Genomic DNA, 23964 nt, shown 5'->3' with positions numbered 1-23964 from the left:
AAGAAGTTGGCAGCATGAGCTTTTGTAGACTTCAGTCTGCTTCCTCAGATGCATTTAGAAATGTGTGACGTGGATACACTCTAGAATACTGTCCAACAGGAAGTTCTTTCACACAAACGCCATTCGTATGAGTAAGGCCTCCTATGCCGTGGATTTTTATCTATTGAATTGTACATCTAATATAGAATCACAGCTGCAGGACATCATGTAGACCATCTAGAGTAGGCCCATTCTGCATGCAAGAAATCCTCAGTTTCAGCATTCCCATTGCCAGCTCTGGATTTTCTGAATCGGCTCATTAATTCCTTAGATGAACTGCTCAAAGTCCTTGTTCAATACATATTGATGTGATGGCAGAAGTGTTGTATCATAACTAGGGATTAAAGCTGAGATGAGGCCAGCTAGTCAGCTAGCATATCCACTTAGTGGGTTCATAGTAGTGGAGGTGAGGCAGAGACCTCTTTCAGTCTCTTCACCCCTAGACCACCCCAGCTCCAGGGAAAGAACTCAGTACACATTTGCTCAACAGCCAACTGCCTTATCATACCCATGAGAGATCTGGGAGGGCTGGAAATTAGACTACAGGTTTGGTTGAATTTCCACTGTTTTGTGAAAGTCAACATATTTGCAGATTTCAGATAGGTGACAGTTGTCTGCAACCAGTGTGTATGCCTGGTATAAAGGGCATGTGAATGTTACGGGTAATACACCTGGCACAGAGATGGCACATGGGAGGAGAAGTGTGTCTGGTAGCGTGGATACCTACTCATCACCGGAAAGAGACAGGTTTGTATGTCATGTACTTATCATAATTTATATCTCTGCATACAAATTGAGAAATAATTACTGCAATATAAGTAGAAATGAAATACATTCCACCATATTGAATTTGACTGTGGCTAGCTTAGTAACCCGTGCGGCCCCTCAATCTCTTATCCAAAATTTTCTGCTGGTGGGTAACCTTCTCTCCTTTTAAATTTTGATATATCTTCAAGTCCATGCCAATTTATGGTGACTCTTTTCTAGAATTGGGAGAGAGTATGACTTGCTCAAAATCATTTGAGTAGGTCTCCATGACTGAGTGGGGGTTTGAATCCTGGTTTCTCAGAATCCTAAATTACACCATGCCAACTCTTTTTAAGATTATTTATCTTTAAACCAGACTTGAACTGGATAGCCCTTCAAACAGAAGAGAATCCTCTGTAAAGCAGGAGTCAGACACACAGCAACACTAAAGATGGCAGTATGTACAGTTGTGCACTGCAGACGTCAGGGAGTAGCGGCCTTGTGCTTGCTGCCAATCCTCTGAATACTACATGTGCATAACTGCATTTCCGACACCTGTTTCCGTAATCATTTATTCTGGGCAGAGACTTATTTCCCCTTTGCCACACTCCTTTACAGGCACACTTAATCTTTTTCACTTGTCCCTGCAGGGTGTGTTCAGTCACTTTCCCCGACCCCAGCCTGGATTTTAGGTGTGTACCTGCTCAGTATGTGAATGTTCATTTCCCTCACACCCTTGTTTTCTTGGACAGCATGCTTGGGCGTGGGCAAAGGAGTGGGTGTTTATGCCTTGATTTCACACCTTTTGCATTAATTACTTCCGATGTCTGCTGGGTGTGTGTTCGGCATATGCAGACTGTTTTTATTCCAACAAGCATTTAGGCTAAAGGTTTTTAAATAAAGGGCTTTTAAAGGTGCTGCACTATTTTTATTTAACTGGTTCTTAACTGCTTTTTCATTCCTTTTAGGTGTATCTTTTAAATTTTTAAAAATATTGTGAATAGATTAATTCTGTTTTAATGTTGACATTGGTATAATTTAAACTGTATTGTACTTGTTTTAAACTGTAAGCTGCCTTGAGTCCTAATTTAAGGAAGAAAGAAGAGTATACATGAAAGAGGATGAGTAACCATAATTATAACAACAACCATTACTACTACTACTGTTTTATCATCATCATCATCATCATGGATCTTCCCTGGGGGCAAAGGGATCTTTGACTCACTATCTGATTTGATGATTCCACAGTCTTCTGGCTCGCACAGCAAGACTGTTATCAATTTCCGGTTCCTTTAAATGTCTGTATAAAGTAGTGAGTCTGGGTGGTGAGGAAATGCAGATTTAAATTAGGTCCATAGCATTGAGGGTGAAAGGTTTAATCCATCCCCTTTGTACTGCTTTTCTCATATTCTATACTTGTTCTTTAATCTATGTGGAACAACCTATACAGGGGGAAAACTAGTTTTCAATGGAAATATTAGTAACACCTAACCCCTTGTTACCAAGGAGGGATAACAACCCAAACTGGCAACATCTTCAAAAACCAGTGAGACTCTAAAATATCAACAATCTTGAGAAGCTTCATAGGAGAATTAAACAATATCACATAGTAAAGAGTCAGGAAATAGGGGGTTGAAATGACATGCATGTTTAGGATTTCAAGAACAAATTTATTGGAAATGACTTTTCTCCTTTTTTGCTTTACAAATTATTATTATTTTTATTGGTAAAGTTTTTTTTAAGTCCACAAAGATATTTAACTAATTCAGTCTGTTGAATCAACTCACAGATTGATTGACCAATCTGGGTGGGGCTGTAAGAATACCCATTGGTGGGAGTTTCCAAGAGTGTCTCCTGTTTAGGAAAAAGGGAGCTGGAGATTCATATTTTGCCAGCAAAAGTCCCCTGTTCACGCTGTTCATCCCAGCGCTTTATCTGTGGAAAGAGAAAACAGATAGGATTTGAACATGTTAAGAGAGGGAACAAGACATTATTCTTACAAGGCAAACTGTATCAAATTATATCCTTCACCCTGTTCCACAAGTTCCCTATATTGTTGTTGAAATGTCTAATTAACAAATTGTAAGCCCATCTGATAGCATTGGCTGAAGAGCGGGGTATAAATAAATAAGTATTATTATAAGTTATTAGTGCCCAAGGACTCTGATTTATGGCAACACCATCAGGGTTTTCTTGGTGAGATTTATTCAGATGTTTGTCATTGTCTTCCTGTAAGGTTAAGAAAATGCGGCTTGCTGCAGGTCATCCTATGGGTTTCCATGGCTGAGTGGAGATTTGTTCCCTGGCCTTCTGAAGTTAGTTTAACACTCAAATCATGATGACTTTCTCCAATTATGACAGAAATTAAAAGGCCATCTGTTTAATTCACATTTTTCTGTCATTTAACAGTACTCAAAAATCTTCTACCTGTAGTGGGTTATTTCCTACTAGCTCAGCCACAGAAAATTAGTGTAAATAGGGTTTGAAGAATTATGATGAACAAGACTCTAAATCCTTCATATTAAAATATCTAGGTTGCAGCCAGATTATCCAGATAATTACAATAGTCATATTTAGAATAGACTTACTAAATCAATGGGAATTTAAAGTTATTAATGGCTGATTTCAATCTGAATTATTTCAATGGTCTTCTAAGTATGACCATCTAGTTCTAACCCTAATTTTACATACAGATCAAGCAAGACATTATGGGGAAAAGCATGATTTTACTCCTACAATGGGTTCTTCTATTATCTCACAATGATCAATCGCAAAACAAAGCAAGCTAATTTGCAAAACATAGGAGCTGAGAGGAGTTTTGTGCTAGGACAAACAGACAACTTTTTTACCACTTAAGGGAGCACTACTTCTAAATACATGCTATGTAAATCCATCTAATTTGATCCCAGGTCTTTTGGTGACACAATATGCCATGCTAGGTACCTAAATAACATAAAGACACCAGATTCCATCTGATCTTGGAAGTTAAGCAGGTTAGCCCTGATTAGTACTTGGTTGGAGACCATTAATGAATACCAGGTGCTGGAGGCTGTATTTCAGAGGGCAGACTGGCAAAACTACCTCTGAGTATTCCTTGCTTAACAAAAACCTAGGAAATTCATGTGGTCGTCATAAGCTGACAGGCAGCTAGAAGGTACATACACACATGTGCTATACTACATGCATACTGTGTAGCTAAAAGAGTTTATTTTTACTCTAAAATAGTGTATGTGAACTAGAGCTTAATCAGGACTAAAGCATATATATGAGGGTAGTTTAAAGCTGTACTCTGTTTTAGTTTTACTCAAAATAAATAAATAAAAAATTCTGTCCCATACGCCATCATTGTTTTTTTTTAAATGATGCTATTGGAGAGCACATATATTTTTAGATAATAACAATGATGATGATTTATTTATAGCCTGCCCAATCACAAGGGATCCGGGCGGGTTACAGCAATAAGATACCCTTGATTATCATGGTATGACTATTGGATGAGTAGATGATGATTTGTTATTTTATTGGATTAATAGTAATTTTAATATTTTATCGATGTATCTATGTATTGTGCTGTTTTTTACTGATGTGATCCCGCCTAGATCTGCAGGGAAAGGCAGAAAATATAAATAAACAATTTATTTATTTATTTAACATCTCCCATGCCTATTCACTCATCACAGTCAAGTTGAGGGCTATGTGTGCTAACTTTAGAGTAAAACAAAAAGTAATATTTAACTTGATAGTTGAAAGAGTGCCTTTCTACATATATGCTTGCTTGAGAACTGAATTCTGGTGGACAACCCCTTTTCTGTGTTTCACTAGTGAGAACGATACATAGCGTAGGAACATGGAAGAGGGGCTTCACTGCTGTGGCAACTCATTGATGGAATGCTCTCCCTTTGGAAGCTTGATTGCCAAAACATGGCTTTTATTAAAACTTTTGGGGCCTACTGTACATATACTGTACATGGTTTTAGCTGTTTTAGCCTTTTCTGCTATTTTAACTTCATGATCGGTTTAATATGATTTTAGCTTTTTAAAATTATTTTATTCTTTATCTGGAATTATTTTAAATTGTTTATGTTGTTTTAAATGCTGCCCTGATTTTATGGAAGATGGCAAGATAAAAATATTCTATTGGATAAATAAATAAATAAATAACAAGCTACATATTTCACATTTAATACAGTGCGTATTTTGACCCTATCTGTATATACAATGTTGCCTAGCAATGCAAATGTCACTTACCCAAGAAATAGGACACAGAGATTTATAGACCCTGTGGTACCACTCACACACCTTGATGTCCTTGCCTTTGGCTTTCATAGTTTTCACACATCGGTGATAATCTGCAAGGAAGGAGAAGCAACGTCATATCATCTTTTGAAGTGCCATCAGTCTTGTGTCTGCGTTGAGAGGCATTTAATATTTGTTTAATGTGCTTAATCTGCTTCTCAGCTGTGTTTAATTAGCTTCTTAGCATGACCAGAAATCACCTTCTTTCTTTCCAGTGACTAAAAGCTCATTGAGCTAACCAAAAATATTTTAAAACATTCAAAGGTAGCTGTGTTGGCCATTTAACAAATACAAACAAAAATCCACCAGTGATACCTTTATTGGCCAACCGAAATGCACAATAAACATCTTGCCTGATTAAGAGCTTTGAAAGCTTGCAACAAGTATATTGTGCATTTCGGTTGGCCAACAAAAATATTTTAGATAAGGAAGTGAGCAACTGAAGTTGTAGCATAAACTTGGTCTACTTCCTCAGGTACAGGGATTGACCTTGTTGCCAGTACCTTTATAATCAGACTGTATGACTAGCCACAGAAATGCAAAACCTATGGGTATGATGATGTGGTAACAAGTTCAGATTTATGGAGCATTTCATCTCTGACCTCAAGACAGTAGTCCTTGAACAAACAAACAAACAAACAAAAAACTATAAAGGAAGATTGGAAAGAGAAACAGCTGAACTGGAATATATCCACAAACTCCAATCTATTAATAGAGGCTTGAACACAAACACTGGCTTTTTCGCATACCACATATAACACTGATTAAATCCCCATCCTCATGAGGATGCTCTTGGCTAATTTATCACACCTTCTTTCTGGTTCCCAGCCTGTACATACCACATTCCAAAACTCCTTCCACCATTTATATGGTCATCCACTCACCCCGGCCTTAGGCAACATCTTTCTTCCTGTCTCTGTCCCTCAACAACCATTGCTGAAACGGAACTTGTCACTATACCCACAATTTTTGCATTTCTATGTATTCATACAGTCAGATTAAAAATGTCTTTCCTGGGCCCCAGTTCACTCCATGCATGTGAACTAAACCAAGTCTATGAAAGCTTATGCTACAATTTCCTTTGCTAAGTTAGTCTCAAAGGTGTTATAAAATCCCTTTGCATAGTGATATTTCAGTCTTACATAGCTATGTGTTTGAATTCAGATAAGATATTATTATTATTATCATGGCCCTCCCAAATACATCAGAAACAGTTCAATATCATGCATGAATAATTTCACCTCTTGCAATGTATCCATATCCTGTTTTTAACCTACCCAAATAATTCTGGTAGCAGTTACGAGTTTGGTTAGTATTTGGAAAGCGTGGGTCAAATGGAGCTGTGAGATAGTCGCCTTGTCTTTTCTTCCGCTGGGAGAGGCCATCTGGTGTAACCTTCTGCATTTCTGCAAGGCAGGGAGAGAAAAGACATTAAAGTAATCGGCCACATTGCCGTTTCTTTAGATTAATTAACAATCCCAGCCATCCTCTCTTTTTCAAAAATATTGGACTTCTATCTCAGATATATCTACCAATATCTCTGGTCTATAATTGTCCCAAAGTAACTACAATATTAATAAATGACAGTGCTTGTCTTGGCCAAGTCTTCTTCAGCCCAATTCAAGCTGTGTCTCTTTTAAGCTCAGTAGTTATCTCTACAAAACATTTTCTTCCAGTCTTACCATTTAAATGTTCAATATCATGAATGAATAAGCAACATCAGATTTAATTGTCACTTTTTTAATTGTACTGTGCTTTTAAACTGTAAGCTGCTTTGTGTCCAAATTTTTTGGGGAAAGCAGGATACTACTACTGCTACTACTAATAATAATAATGTCCCTAAATTACAGTGTTTATTGCCCCTGCTATTCTTTAGGCCCTCTTTGTACAGACTATGGTCTCAAAAATTTCCCACTATCAGTCCAGGGTTGCGTTCCCACTATGATTTAAAGCAAATTGCTGATCAGATTATATGACTGTCGTTCCCATTTAAAACCAGTTCCTATCCTACTGTGATTGGTTTCAATCGCGATGAAGCTAGGCTAACACACCCACACCCACACCCACACACACAACCCACTCTTTTCTGACACTAGTTCTTTGGTGGCTCTTTTGAAAAGAATCAAAGCATGTTCAACAAGTGGGAACAATGGATTTGAATCGCATCATTCTGGAAGGGATGGACTAATGGCAGAGGGGTGTTTACCATCCTGCCTCAGTTTTTGGTAGATCCACCATTGCCCCCCCTTCGGCCTTTGTGCTTATAGTGTGACCTATGGGCACATTATTTTTAAAAAATTGATTAAAGATTCAATTAATTGATTTTGCAACTACTTGCAATCAGTAAAGCAAGTAGTTGCAAAACTAATGAATCTAATCTTCTATCAATTTATTAGTTCCCAAGCTGCCCTGGCTGCTGCTTATGTCACTGATGATGTACAGATGATTGAAATGCATTTTGAAGCAGCACAAACTAGTGGGGATGACAATTGTGCCAAAAAAGAAGTGATTACAAGGGGCTAATAAAAAGATCCGCTTTCATAGTAGGAACGACGGACCTTTTGGAATCGATTTACCAACACAGAGCGAAGGCGAATCGCAAATTGGTTTAAGTGGGAATGAGCCCCAGGTTTGTTTTAACAAGAAGTGCCAAAAAAGAAGTGCATACCTTCCAACCTTTCTCAGATGAAAACCAGGACACATGTGGGCAAGCAACATCAGAGTGTGTCAAAGGGTCAGGCAACAAGAGAGCAAAAGTTATGAATGAGGAAGAACACACAAACTACCATTTGAAGCAGAGAAACCTTGGAATGTATATACAGTACTGAGTTTAAGAAAGCCTGTTAAAATTAAGAGCCCAAATAAGCCTATTAGAAAGGGCAAGACTCCACCTCTCTCCCACTTATCTACCTCCTGTTAAGTGTGTACAAACTACTTTTGTACTTTGAATTCAATCTGGAGTGATTCAAGTAAGAAAAGTTCAAGAGGCAAACTGAGAGGAACAGAGAGAAATTGGGATATTCTGAAAGCAGCTGAGAAAGTGAGACAAAAGAGTCTGTCCTGTCAAATTGGGACAGTTGGAGGCTATTGGGATGACACCAGAAGAATTGGGAGTGGTGTGTGTTTTCAAAAGGAAAAAAAAAATTAGGGAGAGGGAGGAATCAGAGGAAGGATATGTTGGGAAATCATAATTTCCTAGCCAAACCCTTTCCTCAAGCTAGCACTCACCTCCCAAGCTACGTTTTGCCCTATAGGGAAAAAACACAAGCCCTTGCATTATCAGGAATCAACTAATATCTTGAGGTAGCATCTACTGACTATTCCAATTTTCCTGATTGGGCTATAGAAACTTGAGTTTTCATGGTATAGCTCCTTAGGTTTTGCTGAGTTTTGCCACTTGTTATGTTTGCAGCCACTCATGGAGGAATTTGTAGGAATTTCTTATTCTAGGGCTCTTCCAATGGTTTGTTTGTTTATTCGTTTTTTAAAAAGGTTTGCTAAAGTGATCCTATGGTTTGTATGGCAAATTTTCTGTTCTTTAGTTGTTGTTGTTATGGTTATCGTGGTATAGCACAAAGGTGCTATTTTACTGATGCGCTATATAATTATAACTAAAGAAGGGGGAAGGAGGAGAAAAGAAGAAAACTTTTTGTTCCAGTATGTCTTGGAATTAAGAAAGAATACACTAAAGTGTGGGGATAAATGTTGTATCTGGTGTTGGGAAACGCCAGAATGTCACATTGGTTACTTACTGTGACATCCTGGTTTCTCCCATCACCACCCAGAATCATCTAGCAAGAAATACTGTCTGCGATCTTCTGAAACAGTTGCCCTATTTGCAAGATCCCAGGGAATTTCAGCCCATTCCCTTCTCAGCACTCTACTGTCTTACTATGAATCATTCACAGATTGTCTTATTTTCCTGTGAAACTAAGCACCACATTCTGCAGATAAGAGTTTTACTATGCATATGGATTCTGAATTTTCCTTGTGGCCATCACATCTGCTGTTGTTTTTGTACAGGAATTGAAAGAGAAATAAACCCCAAAAGTCATCACACATTATTACCTCAGTTTCAACAAACCTCAGTCTCTGATGCACCAGTTGAAAGGATAAATCTAAGATGGAAGCAAATGATTAACAATTAATTCATTGTATTAATAGGGCCGCATACAACATATTTCCCTGCTCTTACAATGTTAATCTTATCAAGGGTCCAAAACACACTGCAGAAATAATCCAGTGTGAGACTGCTTTAACTGCCCTTGCTCAATGCTAGGGAATCCTGGGAACTGTAGCTTGTCTCGTGAGACATTTAGCCTTCTTTGTCAGAGAGCTCTGGTGCCACAATAAACTATAATTCCCAGGATTCCCTAGCACTGAACCAGGGCAGTTAAAGCAGTCTCAAACTGGATTATTTCTGCAGTGTGTTTTGGACCATAGTCGTCCCCTCCTAACATTGTGAAACCAAACCTTCTTAAAAAATTTATACACCTGAGACCTCCTTGTGATTTTTTATGAGCATCAAATAATTAGTGTGACCCTGACCCTAAAACATTCACTGAACAAGAAGAGGAAGGTGACAGAGGCCAAAACTTTGGCCAGTTGATCGTGGGCAACCTGTGGCCTTCGAACTCCATGTGGCCCTGGGTGACCAGATGTCATAACTGCAATGAAGACAAGGCACCCCAAAATGTAGGACATTCAAGGACAAATGTGGGACATTACAAAATAAAAGCTAAAAACGCTCCTATACACTTGTCCCTTCACATTCGCTGTGGTTAGGGGCACAAGACCCTCATGAATGTGGAAAAACTGCAAATAATAAAAACCCTATATTTTTACCTGAGAGAACACCTCTCTAGGCATCTCTAGGTCCTCCAGTGCAATTCTTGTGGTCAACATCTGCCAGACATTGACCGTAAAATTGCGCTGGAGGAGCTACAAATGCCTAGCAGTGTTCTCTCTAGGAATCATTAGGTTCTTCAATGCAACTTTTGGTTAAAGTTGACCACAGAATTGTTATTATTATTATTATTTATTTATTATGATATTTATATCCCACCCTTCAGCCTTAAAGGTTATCAGAGCAGCTTACAATTATTATTTTTAATTAGATGGTTGCACTGGAAGATATTCCTAGAAAGCACATACTGTATTAATAAAACCCATGAATAATCAAAGCTGCAAAAGTCAAAGCCTCAAATGTGGAGGGACGATTGTAAATATAAATTAATACTTTTTAATCATCCTCAAAATGGAGGACATTTTGAAAATTCCTCTTGGACAGAATGTTGACATCCATGGCATGTCCTGGAAAAAGAGGACACCTGGTCACCCTGATATGGCCCATGTCCTAATGTCAAAGGCTCTTTTGTTCAGACCTCTAGCAAGACCAGTCTGTTCCCGTTGCAAGAGCCCACTGGGAGAGAAGAAATGTGCATAAATGAGAGCAAGGCAGGGCCTGTCTCTGCCCCTCTTCATCCTAGCATTTCTTCTAACATATTGTCTCTGAGGGAACATAAGTCTTCCCCCCCGGAAGCTAAAGGGAACCAAGCAAAGGCTTTCAGCCAGGGTGACCAGATGTCCTAACGCCAAAGGAGGACAAGGCACCACAAAATGTAGAGCATTTGAGAAAAAAATGGAGGGCATTACGACATAAAAGCTAAAAACACTCATATAAATATAAGCTCATGCTTCTTAGTCAAAATGGAGGACATTTTGGAATTCCTCCTGGGCAGAAGGCTGAAATGTAGGGCATGTCCTGGAAAAGGAGGGCATCTGGTCACCCTGCTCTAAGCAAAGCGTCGCATTTAATGGATGTGAAACACTATCCAGACCTCTGACTGAGGCTTTGAAGAACCTTCTGCAACTAGCTCTGGAATAAGGGTTTTAAAATGGTGGTCACAACTGGCAAGAAGGAGTTCTGTTTTGCCTTCCCTCACTCTTGTCTCTGGAGCTGATTTGGCCCTTATAGAAACTTCCAGAAGGAATGTGGAAAGTCAAAACACTCTCTAGCCAATCAGATCGCAGATACTGCTGTGGCGCCTGGTGATTGGCCACAGATTTGAAGTAACTGACAGACACAGAAGCTTCCGGAAGCAGTAGATAGAGACTAATGGGTGGGCAGAAATCAGTCAGTTAAGGCAAAATGGCCTGGTGTTGTGGTGTTGTTTGCCTTCATTTCCAACTTACAGTGACACTAAGGCAAACCTATCACAGGGTTTTCTTGGCAAGATTTTTCAGAGAGTGGTTTGCCAATGCCATTCTCTGAGGCTGAGAGAGTGTGAATTTCCTAATTTCACTCAGTCACTAGCAAGCCTCTTTTGAGTATCCCTTGCCTAAAAAAACCATATGAAATTAATGGGGTCGCTATAAGTCAACAGGTGACATGAAGACATATTGTTATTGTTGTGTGCCTTCAAGTCATTTCTGATTTATGGTGACCCTAAGGCAACCCTATGATGGGTTTGGGTTGTTTTTTTTTGGCAAGATTTGTTCAGAGGAGGTTTGTCATTGCCTTCCCTTGAAGCTGAGAGAACGTGACTTGCCCAAATTCACCCATCGGGTTTTTGTGACTGACCAGGGATTCGAACTCTGCTCTTGTCATAGTCCAACACTCAAACCATGCCCCCTACACTGGCTCTAGAGCCAATAAATCAGTTGGGTTATATAAACATTAATTTATCATTCAACAACCCATTAAATTGGTCTTCTCTAACTGGTACTATCAGGTTCAATTTATTATTATTATTATTATTATTATTATTATTATTATTATTATTATTATATTTATTTGTATCCTGCTCTCTTCCCAGAAGAACTGGGACTCAGAGCAGCTTCACAAAAATTTAAAATAATACAATTAAAAGCATACAAAAGTAATACATTAAAATAGAATTAAATTGTTTTAGAATATTAAAATTGATTACTTATTAAAAGAATAAAAATACAGTTAAAATACATTCAGATCAATGCTGCCCGTTATACAGTGGGCCCTCGGTATCTGCTAAGGTTTGGTTCCAGGGCCCCCCCACAGATACCAACATGTGTGGATACTCAAGTCCCATTAAATAAAGTGGCACAGTAAAATGGTGTCCCTTATATAAAATGGCAAAATCAAGCTTTGCTTTTCAGTATTTATATTTTAGGGAATAATTTCAAGCTGTGGATGCTTGAATCTGTGGATGAAGAATCCATATACATGGAGGGCTGACTGTATTCATAGGATAGGTGCAAAACACACTGCATATATAATGCAGTTTGAGACCATTTTACTGCCCTGGCTCAATGCTAGGGAATTCTGGGAACTGTAGTTTATTGTGGCACCAGAGCTCCCTGGCAGAGAAGGCTAAAGGCCTCACAAAACTACGGTTCCTAAAATTCCCTAGCATTGAGTCAGGGCAGTTAAAGCAGCCTCAAACTGGGTTATTTCTGCAGTGTGTTTTGGACCTAGTGAGTCCCCTTCCACCGTCCCTTCTCATATTGTAGTGCATTTTATGGATAAAATTCCATGTGACTATTCAGTTATTTCTGAATGCTCCAGCCCAGACACAAAGAAGTTGTGTCAACAGTCAAGGTATTTTGACTGGGCTTAGGCCTCAGCTAGGTAAGGAAACAAAAAAACCAAGTCATGCTCATTATTGTAAAAAAACCACTTTTATTAAAAATATTATTTGATTCTTGGCATATCAATAACAACCAACTGCTTCTATTTTTCTCCCAGTGCAGCTCTTCATTACTTTGAAATCTATCCTGTGACACAACATGACTGTGTGACTGAGAACAAATACACTGTGGACACCATCAAGACAGGAACGTTTGTGACTCATTTGAGACTTCTGCAAGCAAGCCAAAGAAATGCAACATATTAGAATGCATTTATCAATTTAAGACACTGGCATCACAACCTCCCATTTAAAAGCCTCGAAGCAGCTTACAAAGCATATATAAGATCTATAAAGCCTAAGTTAAAAGCCCAAGGGAGCAGTTGTTTCTTACCCCACACCATCACCACTTACAATAAACACAAGTACTACGTCCAAGTTTAGGAAAGGGAATAACTTTTCCCTGGCACCTAAAAGATAGCAAGGATGATGCCAGGCAAATATTCCCTAGCATTGAGCCAGGACAGTTAAAGCGGTCTCAAACTGGATTATTCCTGCAGTGTGCTTTGGACCTCAGAAGATAAGGTTCATGAGCAATACTGATCCTTTTTTAGATGCCAAGGGGCTTGAGGTAATTTAGCCTTTAAAAATCAACAGCAGTAATTTGAATTGTGCCTAGAAACAATCCAGAAAATCTGGATATGTTCATATGTTCATAATAGTCAGTCCCAGTGAACAGGTAGGCTGCTGGAATTTGTACTCATTGATGTTCCCAAGCGCCTTTTTCAGATCCAGCCCTGCATTAAAGAAAAATCTAACCAGACTTGGCTGAGAACCGAAAGCATGCTGGATCATTCACATCTTTTCATATAGCTTTATAGACAGGTTGAAAGTATTTTGCAGCTCTGCACTACCATTTAAAGGTTTTTCATTCCTCTACGTTAAGGAAGACCAGAATCTACTGGAAAGATCTGTTGTGGAAGCTTTGTCAAAACAAAAGGGGATTCCAACTAAAGACTACTGGATTCACTTCTTGTGTGATGGTCATTATTTTTCTAACCCCACTTTAACGCCAAAGCCTTAGAAGGAAAGCAAGGAACACAAAAATAAAAGACTGTTGACTTTACCTCTGGTAATCTGATCTATTTACTGCTTTAAATTAGACCTCAGATTTTTTTTTGACTACAGTTCCCAGAATCCTCCAATAACCATGTTACCTAGGGCAATCTGTGCATTGTAATTTTTAAAAAGGATCTGCTCTAGACAGCTATACTGCATATTTAATTGACGAAAACCAGAGAAGCCCTGTGGCTCTTTACTATTGTTCTCACTAAAACCTTTGTTCCCAAGGAAAAGGACCTAGCATTCCTTGCTCTAATACAGTGTAATTTTCTTCTCCTTCAGATGAGACATTGCTCCTGTCTGTCTTGACCTGAACTCAGGACCCCTGGAGTTTCAGGACCATGGGATACAATGAGTGATCAGCTCTGTGAAGGCCATGGCACACTACTGCCAATCCTAGAGAGAGGGAGAGAGAGAGAGAATCCAGTTAGGATCTCATCCACTTTGCCTCCCTTTTGCACTATACCTTCACCCAAATCTAAGTTATCATGCCAAAAGTGGCTGCTTTCTTACTCACAGTTGCACAAAGGTAGTGCCTTAAACAGTTTGACCAGGGGTCTGGATCAGGAATCCAGGAGAGATGCTGACTCACAACAAGGTCCTCTTGCTCTCTGCAGTTCAGTGCAGATCATAGCAGTGTATCCACACTGCTCAGTTGATTCCACTTTAAGTGCCATGGTTCCATCCCATGGAACCGTGGGATTTGTAGTCTGTGGAGGTCCTTAGAATTCTTTAATGCTACAGGACTAGAGCACCCCAGAGAATTCTAAGCACTCTTCCCCAAACCACAAATCATATGATTTCATAGGACAGTCCATGGCACTTAAAACAGGATCAAACTGCTGTTACAGTTTACAGTGTGGATACCCCAGACTCACTCCCTCTTCTGTTCCAACCTCCTTTTCTCAAAATACTTTTCTAAAAATTTATTTGTTTGATTGATCATTTGATTTATATTCTGCTTTTCTCCCAAATGGGACTTAAAGTAGCTTTAATATAAATTAAAACAGGACATCTAAAACAATATGAAGTACAAAAGTTAAAAACGTAAACCATACGTTCAATTAAAACACTACTTTTAAAACATTAAAGATTAAAACACTTAAAATGCACATTACATACAGAAAACAAACAAACAAACCAATTGTATCCAGGTGTTCAATTGACTAGATTCTGTACCCAACCATAAGTCAACAATATTGTATGCGCACGAACACCTTCAAGTTGCCTGCCTACTTAGGGTTACCTCATTAATGTCATAGGGTTTTCTTAGGCAAGTAATACTGTACTCAGAAGTGGTTTTGCCTGTTGCTTCTGCTGAAATATATCCTACCTGGTGTTGATTGGCAATCTCCCATTCAAGTACTGTACTGTACTAATCAGGGTCGACTCTGCTTAGCTTCTTATATAGGATCTGATACCTTTGGGATACTTAGGACCCCAAATATATGCTACATTGTGGCTGAATTCTGATTTATTCTTCCTTTGCTCATGAGACAGTAAGAAGAGGGAGAATAGATTAACAACCCAATGTTTTGCTCTGGTTTCTTCCTGCTCAGGAATGTAGTTCTAAAGAAGAGGTGAATAAGCTGTTGACTGTCCAGACGTTGCTGGAGTGCACCACCTATCGTCCTTCACCACTGGCTAGAGTGATGAGAATTGCAGCCCAACAGTATTTGGAGGTCCAAACATTTAAGCCATGATTTCGCATTACTTTTGAACCATCCCAATATGAAGATTATTTTGCCCTTGGAATTTTGAAACACAGCATTATTGGTGAAAAATTAAAAACCAAGGCTTAAGATCTAATGGTAAAAGAAATCTCTCAATTCAGCTTTGAAGCTGAAATCTGAAAATCTCTCAAATCTGTAAGCCTTGTGAATTTTGAATTTGGGTAAAGTGTCATTTCAGCATCACTGAAGATAAAAAGGAATAGCAGCTTTCCTTAATCAGACCAAAATCTAGCTTCTTTCCATCTTCCACAGTAACCCCCCAGACCTTATGGGAAGCTTGCAGGCAGGGCATATAAGCAACTATTCTCTCTTGCTCTTGCTTCTGAGAAAAAATTCTCCACCAAACATGGAGTTATCAAACAACCTGGAAACATTACATCTTGGGTAATTATTTCTTGTATTCCAAAAAAGTAACCTCTCCACATTCTGAGCCATAATAAGACAACACATAAATCACCTCTAAAACATAAAATTAAATAGTATATATTAAATACACACACACATACCTATTATCAGAAACTTCTGGAGTTGCAGTCTGCACTTTCATTTCAAAGCAATTTCAAAAAATCCATAAATATGAGCCCATTGGTAGATCTATTTCTTTCCTTATAATACTCAGAAGGTCCACTTTGAGAGTTCAGACTGCAACTCCAGAAATTTCTGATATGTATATATTTATATGTATAATAAATACTATTTAATTTTTAAGAGGTGATTTATGGGTTGTTTCAATACCACAATTATAGTAAATGTGTTTCTGCTTATTTTATAATAGCCCCTGGCGAAGGTAAATTGCTGATAAAACTGAAACATGCTGAGCTTTTTAAGAAATAAAAGGTTTTGGACCATCACATAGCATGTGGAACTTTGGTCCAAAACACACTGCAGAAATAATCTAGTTTGAGAGAGCTTTAACTGCCCTGGCTCAGTGCTAGAGAATTCTAAAAACTGTCATTTTGCAAGGCATTTAGTCTTTGCTGTCAGAGCACTCCAGTGCCACAATAAACTACAGTTCCCAGGATTCCCCAGCACTGAGCCAGGAGAGTTAAAGTGGTCTCAATCTGAATTATTTCTGCAGTGTGTTTTTGGACCTTTGTCTCCTTACGTTCTTCTAGTTAACTGACATACAAGGTATCCTCCCCCCCCCCCCCCCCGTCCCGTTATCTGCTTTATAAACTAAATAAACTAAAAAGTTTCAACCTTTTTCTTATCCTGTTCCTTTCTTCTATAACCTAGACATGTCTGAGGGGTCTCTGGGTTCATGACTGCTGCTTGCAGGTCTTGAAGTCGTAGCTGTTTTGGATTTCTGAGATGACATTGTCTTGGCTATGGGCTTGGCTTCCAAGTCGCCAAAACCAAGCTGCTGAGACTTGGACAAATTCTTTCCTTGGGATCTTTGTCCCATCTTGCTGGTCGGCTTGGAAGGGCCAGCTCCTTGAGAGACACGGTCCACCAATGAGCGCCCCACACCCATTGATCTGGTTTCTACTGCAGAACGACCCACACCCACTGAAGCACGAGATTTGAAGGGAGAACCCAACACAGTAGACAACTTGGAACCTGACTTCTGACTGTCACCCTTTCTGCTCTGCTGCTGAGATGGTTTGCTTGTCTGCTTTTTATTTATGGTTTCTTGGATAGAGAGACCAACTGCCACAGAGACTAGCTGTACCGCTGATTGTCCTGTGGCCACAGATATTTTTGACCTTGGAGGAAGGCTATCCCCTTCTGCGTTTCTAGGGACTTCTCTGTTAGGCAAAGATTTCTGAGAAGTTTTCAACTGAGATGCTTTGCTGCTTGACTTAGAAGGGGAAACGTGGCTTCCAAGTTTCTCAGGGGTTCTGGATGTCACTTGAGAGGCACCTTGATTTCCCAGACGTAGGATGCTGGACCGTTCCGCTGTTTTTCTGGCTTCCTCTGGATTTGTAACAAGAGGATCCCGAGCCATGATCTGGCTCTCTGGCTTCTTAGGTTCAGCTACCTCTGAAATGTTACCCTCAACTGCAGGTATCTTTCCTGCAGAAGTGGTATCATTCTTGGATAGGTGTGACTCTGGGGGCCTGAGTTCTTCTGTCTCCATCCCCTTCAGAGCGGCTGTATTGGAGTCAACATCTGTCCATGTGCTGACATGAGGATTTGTCGCCTCTTCCTCCTGTTGTAGGACGCTTTTCCCAGATGGACCAATTACGCCTGAGATTGTTACACGCTTGGATGGCTTGCGAGCCACATTCTGCAACAGAATTAGAGACAGGGGAGCAATGAAATGGCTCACACAGGAAAGGAAGAGGCACCCAAAGAACACATGATGAGCTGATGCTTGAAAAGTAGTAATTTGTCTTATGATAATTGCCCTGTGCATTTCAATCAAAAGATCTTCCCCCAAAGCAAAAGGTTTCCATGCTTTCTTGTTCTGCTACCTTATTAGAGATTGTAAATGTTATATCATTGTCAATTTGGAGGGATTCGACTGGATGATCTCCAAGTCCTCTTCCAACTCTGTGATTCTACAATCCTAGCATTGTGATCTGGGAAGGATGGGCCTTCCCAGAAGGATGGCACTGGCAAATACTGTATCTACTTTGTGCACTAAAGAGTCCTGGCCAGGCCTGTTGTTAAGTGAAATATAGGCAAGATGGTGCCAAAGCGTCTACTGCTTCCTTCAAATGACCAGAGGTCCAGTTCTATCCCCCCTCCACCAAGTTTTTCGGATCCTTGTGTGCTGATTTTAACCCAAAACATCAAATTGTTGTGAAAAATAACAATGACGCTGGGTGTTCTAGCCTGCAGTAAGCCACAGTTAGCCCAGCTGGATGTACACAGCATAATTTGGCATCATGGAAAAAGATTGCTCTACTGGTTTAAAGTTAAATGCCTTCTGCACAAGAAGTGCACAGCTAGGTAGCTGTGTCCATGGCAATCTGATGTAGTGGGAAAGCCTCTTCCACAATTCCCTGAACAGGTCGCACACTGATATATGTCCCCAACTCACCCCCTGTCCCTAAACACATCTTTGCTTGATTCCAGTACCTTATCATCAGCCTTAACATTGTCATCCTTGCTTCTGGAACGTTTTATTTTGTCGAAAGATGACGATAGGACACTATAGATGGTTATGAAGGTCAGGCTACTTTTATTTCTGGCTGCAAAATAAATGAAATAAATCAGCAGACGTGCAGCTCTAGTTATGTTAGCCACAGCCTGCAAGGGCTGCTCTAGGAAGAGACTGGGCAAATAAGGGAGCATTCAAAGAGGTTATTTAAATGGGAATTTCAATGTACCTGCACTTAGAGCTGATTTCAGTTTGCTCTTGGTCTCATCAGACTCCTGGGCCCTGGTAAGACAACCAGTTCAATTAGTCTAAAATAAGGTTACCATACGGCTTAGGTCTAGATTATTGGAAAGATTGTATTTTCCTATATGAACCCATGAGAGTTTCAAGATCCATGGGGCGGACTGTCTCTCAGCCCTGCATCATCACAGGCTCATTTGGTGAGAACATGGGAGACAGCTTTCTCAATGATTGCTTCCACCTTCTGGAATTCCCTTCCACAGGAAGTCTGGCCCCCTCCCTGCTCTCATCCCCAAAATGTAATTTCTTCCAAGGAGACTTCTTATGGAGGGCTGTCCTTTAATTTTTGACTTTTGTATGATATTTATTTATTTATTTGGATTTATATCTTGCCTTTCTCCCAAAATGAGATTCAAGGTGGTGATGGGATTCAAGGCGGCTTTTAATGATTTGTTTTACTGAGCAAAATGTAGGCTATTCAAGAAAAATGTAAAGCCATCACAAAATAAAAGCTAAAACACTAATATAAATATAAATATAAATGCATGCTTCTTGATCAAGCTCAAAATGGAGGACATTTTGGAATTCCTCCTGGAGAGAAGGACATGTAGGACATGACCTGGAAAAGGAGAACATCTGATCATCCTGCCCAGGGGGAGATTCCGAGTTTTAAGAAATCCATTATTCTCCCAGGAAATAAAGCATGCTGAATGCTTTTCCATTCCTAATGTTCACTCTGACAGGAAACGGCCATTGCTCCTGGCCAACAGTAAGAGAGCCTTTCTTCCCCGATAATCCATTTTCACACTATGCCCTTTCCTTTCAGATAGTCAAAACAACATTGGGACAGGGGTGGACTGCATATTCTCCAACATTTTACATATGAAAACTTGGGACATAAGTGTCCAAATAGCATTAGCATCTGCTCAAGACAACAAAAGTTACTAAGGAAGAACACACACATTGTTGCAGCTGTTTGCTTTTACCCAAGTCTGCTGGGAAAGGCAAAAGACACCCCTTCTTCTCCTTTTCCTCTTGCTGAGTTAATTAAGGGCAAACTACTTTTGCACTTTGAACTCAGTTTGAAGCAATTAAAGTAAGCTGAAGAAAAGGGGAGAAGTGGGAGAGAGAAACTAGGACATTTGAAAAACAGCAAATAAAAGTGGGAAGATAGAAGATTGATTGGGATTGTCCCTGCCAGACTGGGAGAGTCGGTGGGCATGGGACTGCAGTTCTCCCCCCCCCCCCAACTCTTGCAAGCACTACATACCCGATCTTTTGCTGTTTCTCTGTGGCACTGCTTGATTGACTTCTTTCCTTACTCTTAGCCTTCTGGGATTTGGATTTTGTGTCACTTTGTTTACCTACTCTTGATGGTTGACTTTGGGGGTTGCTTGCAGAAGAGTAACCAGGCAGGGATGGCCCAGCAGCAACCGTCTTCCAACCTGCTTGAGAAGGCCCCACCGCAACTGACTCTGCTGTCCTGCGGACTGGCACCGGTTTTGGCTGTTCCTTCCGGGAGCGACTTGGAGATATGGAGCCGCCCCGCTTTGGGGAAGGGCTCCAAGATTTTTGCCTGCTACTGTGTGACTTGATCTCCTGAGGTTTCAGATCTGTCATCTGTGAATGTGGGGGACTGCTCCTGCCCTGCCTCTCTTGCTCGGTAGGAGCAACAGAGCTCCTACGCCTATCTGACGTCAAGTGAGATACCCAACTGGCAGGTTTAGATGGACCAGCCACTATTGATGCACCACCTGCTTCTGAAGGACCAGCAGCCACAGGCACGCTATGTAAATCTGATGGTCCTACAGCCACGGAGATGTGGGTTCTTGGAGCAGGGCTAGTTGAGGATGTTCTGAAAGAAGCAGGGCTAGACATAGGCCGACTCTGTTTTGTCGAAGGGCTCAGGGAAGGTGACTGTTTTCTTCCTTGTGATGAAGACCAGTGTAACTTTGATGGGACAGGGGTTCTCTCCTGGGATTTGACAGAAGCTGCTTTCCTTTGGACCTCAGAGTACTCTTCTTTTGTGGATGCAGCACTTACAGTTTGTGTGAAGGATCTGGATTTTTGGCTACTTTGCCATTTAACAGATGCGTATTCTGACCCTGGCGATATTAAGGGAATGAACTGTTGAGCACTCTTTGCCTGACTGGCTCCTGGGGAGCTGATTCGATTGGCTGGTCTGGAGGGACCAGCTGCCACAGGACTCATCACTGCATGAGAAGGTCCTGCACCTAATGTCTTGGTGGTAATTGGTGATATCGTTCTGCCTTTAGACTGGGGAGACGTGGGCTTAGGTTTGGGTTGCTTCTTTGACTGAGGCACACGGGAGCTAGGCTTAGCCGCCTTACTTTTCTTCTTAGCTTTGGAAGTTGAATAATGAGTCTCCTGTTTGGGAGGATGCTCCTGCTAAGGTAAAAAAAACAGATTATCACATGGAGTTATAAAATGGGGAGAAAACCGGAAAGCTCTCATCATTACAGCACGATCGCGTAAACATTTTCACTCATCCAGTGCTTCTCCCATAAATTACCCAGAACTGTCCCGTAATTTCTTATTAACAGGGAAACCCTGTGAATGGTTTGCCATTAGTGCTATTGTGAAGGCACAGAAGCTAACAATGACATCAGCAATTTGCGCTATCGTGGAGCTTTTCCCAGCCTGCACTTTGGCACAAGCAATTGGCTCTCATTGCTAGGATCATTTTTGGAGTAGATTTCTGTCTTATTTTGAAGTATAGGGCACTATTTTATTTCAACTGGATATATATCATGTTGTCAAATATAGAAATGTTATTTTATTCTGTTTGGGATGGAACCATATTTTTCAGACATGGGCAGTAGTGTGATAATGATGAATGCCCGAAACATCCAATCACAATATACTAACGATACAGCAACATGATCGGCTTTTTTTATGCAAAATGTAACTGCATTTTTGTTTTGCTTTGATTTTGTTGTTTTAGCACAATTGCACAACTGTGCAAAACTATAGATCTCTATAGTGCTATGCTTCCGTTATCTTCCAATAGCACGATTGTTGTGGAATTGGCCTTAGTGTGATAATCTCCAATATCATGGCATATGTGGGAAACAGATTCCCAGATAACACTGGAATGAAAATGCAGTTGCCATGCTATTTAATCCAAAGAACACCTAAACCTCCTATGTCTCAGCCAATAATCACTTACTGTTTTATGAACTTATAGAGGAGGTGGAAGGGCAGGTGGTCACAGCCAGGAGGTGGCTAGAGCCCTGCCTGCTGCATTATGTATTGGATTCGTATCCTGCTCTTCTCCCAAAATGGGATTCAAGGTGGCTTTCTATCCATTCAGGCTTTCTTTTGGCCCAACCACCTTCATAGGTGAGGCCAAGGAGGACACAAAAGATAACCTTTTCCTAAACTGTGGAACTCCTTCCTTCCTTGTTAACCCTCTCTCTGCTCTCGTTTCACCCATGGGTTAAGAGTATTTTTTAAATATTTAAGCAGGCATTTGATTGATTTGAACTATACGGCAGAACAGTGTTTAAAATCACATGCTCTGTTCTTTTCTGTATTTAAAATACAATATATATTTGTTGTATTATTATTATTATTATTATTATTAACCTTTATTTATAAAGCGCTGTAAGTTTACACTTAGCATTTTAAAACAGTTTCTAACTATGGGTTTTTAATAGAACTGATGTTTAACTGTGTTTTTAAAAAACTTTGGTATTGTACCTTTCTTAACTAAACGTTATTTTTGTATGCTGCCTTGAGTCCCTTGGCAAGAAAAAGGGGGGATAAAAATGAATACATAAATATCTCAACAGACTATTTCCTAGGAAGGGCTCCTCCAGACAGGGCAAACAGACAGAGAGGTTGTGGTATTTGTTACTGTAGTTCTTAGATTTATTTTTCTTTAAAAATATCTAAATGAAGTTTTTGATGTTCTGAACTATCTTTTGGAAATTCCTGGCACCAGTGGCAACATTTTATTCTCACCTTTAACTGAGTCTCTTTTTATTTCTGAGATTTATCACAGTATCTCTCTTTACATTCCCCTTTCACATCTTCCTTTTTAAATTTTTTTATAAATGTTATAGCGCATCAGTGAAATAGCAGTTTTGCACTATAACTCTAGGGAAATTACTGCATGTGGCTTTTAAACCAGAATTAGACCCAGAAAAAAAACGGCTTTGGCGATGCTTATCACACCACACTGCCTTCGACCCATAGCTGCTTTGTACCTGAGTCATAGCTGCTGCGTCCCTTTTCACTGATGGTGGAACCTGTTAATGAAATCACAATCAGGGTGAAATGTCACTTCCAGGGCAGTTGCGATATTGGCAGTCATGTGCTGTCAGTGTCCCTTCCCCTCTCCTGACATCTCTCCCCAATGCTATTCCCAAGTAGCCCAATTGCCTTTACTTCTTTTCTATTTCTTTTCTTTCTTTTTGAAAACTTACATCACAGTAGCAGAGCTCTGGAACTGCATGAACAAGTTAAAAGAAAAATCAATTAAAATAAAATAAACCCAAAGGCATGATGAGAAGGGCATAGGGGAGGCAGGTGAGGTTAAGGGGGAGTCAAGAAGAGAATGTGATGGCGGTGGCAGCCCCAATTGCACAATTGTGAAGATGTGCAATAGTGGCTGCTCTGAACCCAGTATGCTTCTGAATGGGGCGTGTGCTTTAATAATTCTAGGACTCTAAAAAAAGTTTTTTAAAAATTCAAAGAGAAGAACATTTGTCCTTTGAATTACAGAACCACCTCAGCAAACTGTACAGTGGGGCCCTTGGTATCTGCTGGGGTTTGGGTCCAAGACTCTCCATGGATATCAAAATCCATGGATGCTCAAGTCCTATTATATATAACCCAACAAAGGGGGGAAAACAGACTCTGTCTGCTCTTACCGCAGCGCCTACGTTACTGAGTGGTCCTTGAGAAGCATATCCTGCAAAATCTTTTGAAATAGAAAGAAAAGAAGAACATACACTGTGAGCTACAAAGAAGTTTGTTGGCAACAACAACAACAACAACAACAACAACAGCAACAACAACATGTAGGGAAAAGTGAGACAAGGCATATGGGTTGTGCGAGGAAGAGGAAGCCCCTTACTCCTCACATACTTAATCTAATAATGAA

The 23964-nt window shown here is 40.1% G+C and overlaps 2 protein-coding genes across 7 annotated transcripts in view; both read right to left on the bottom strand.

The window, feature by feature from the left end:
• Positions 1-2445: 2445 nt before the first annotated feature.
• LOC121935492 (cytochrome c oxidase subunit 6B1) lies at positions 2446-11264 on the bottom strand. 4 transcript variants are annotated; one of them, XM_042477076.1, is made up of 5 exons: positions 10923-11264; positions 9151-9200; positions 6360-6488; positions 5035-5135; positions 2446-2721 (listed from the first exon to the last, which is right to left on the bottom strand). In XM_042477076.1, the coding sequence occupies exons 3-5, from the start codon at positions 6484-6486 to the stop codon at positions 2668-2670; spliced, it is 282 nt and encodes a 93-aa protein (XP_042333010.1). In that variant the 5' UTR covers positions 6487-6488; positions 9151-9200; positions 10923-11264; the 3' UTR covers positions 2446-2667. The 4 variants fall into 4 exon arrangements, with proteins under 4 accessions (XP_042333010.1, XP_042333009.1, XP_042333012.1 ...); XM_042477075.1 differs by having other exon boundaries at positions 9167-9200; positions 10923-11262; XM_042477078.1 differs by lacking the exon at positions 10923-11264 and adding an exon at positions 10467-10615.
• A 1561-nt stretch (positions 11265-12825) lies between these two features.
• The window catches only part of FAM71E2 (family with sequence similarity 71 member E2), a 19529-nt gene continuing 8390 nt past the window's right edge, over positions 12826-23964 (bottom strand). Inside the window, exons 7-13 of one of the 3 annotated variants that reach the window (XM_042477072.1) lie at positions 23732-23781; positions 23066-23107; positions 20104-21242; positions 18823-18875; positions 18572-18684; positions 16745-17774; positions 12826-12923 (exon numbers count right to left, since the gene is read on the bottom strand). In XM_042477072.1, the coding sequence (XP_042333006.1) occupies positions 16770-17774; positions 18572-18684; positions 18823-18875; positions 20104-21242; positions 23066-23107; positions 23732-23781 (2402 nt within the window). In that variant the 3' untranslated portion in view covers positions 12826-12923; positions 16745-16769. Of the gene's footprint in view, positions 12924-16744; positions 17775-18571; positions 18685-18822; positions 18876-20103; positions 21243-23065; positions 23108-23731; positions 23782-23964 lie in introns of those variants that run through there. The other 2 variants (XM_042477073.1, XR_006104810.1) reach the window with 2 other exon arrangements.

This window comes from Sceloporus undulatus, chromosome 6 (assembly GCF_019175285.1).
Source record: "Sceloporus undulatus isolate JIND9_A2432 ecotype Alabama chromosome 6, SceUnd_v1.1, whole genome shotgun sequence".
NCBI classification, from domain to species: domain Eukaryota; kingdom Metazoa; phylum Chordata; class Lepidosauria; order Squamata; family Phrynosomatidae; genus Sceloporus; species Sceloporus undulatus.
The sequence above is the reverse complement of the archived record's forward strand: the minus strand, read 5'-3'. Positions and strand labels throughout refer to the sequence as shown.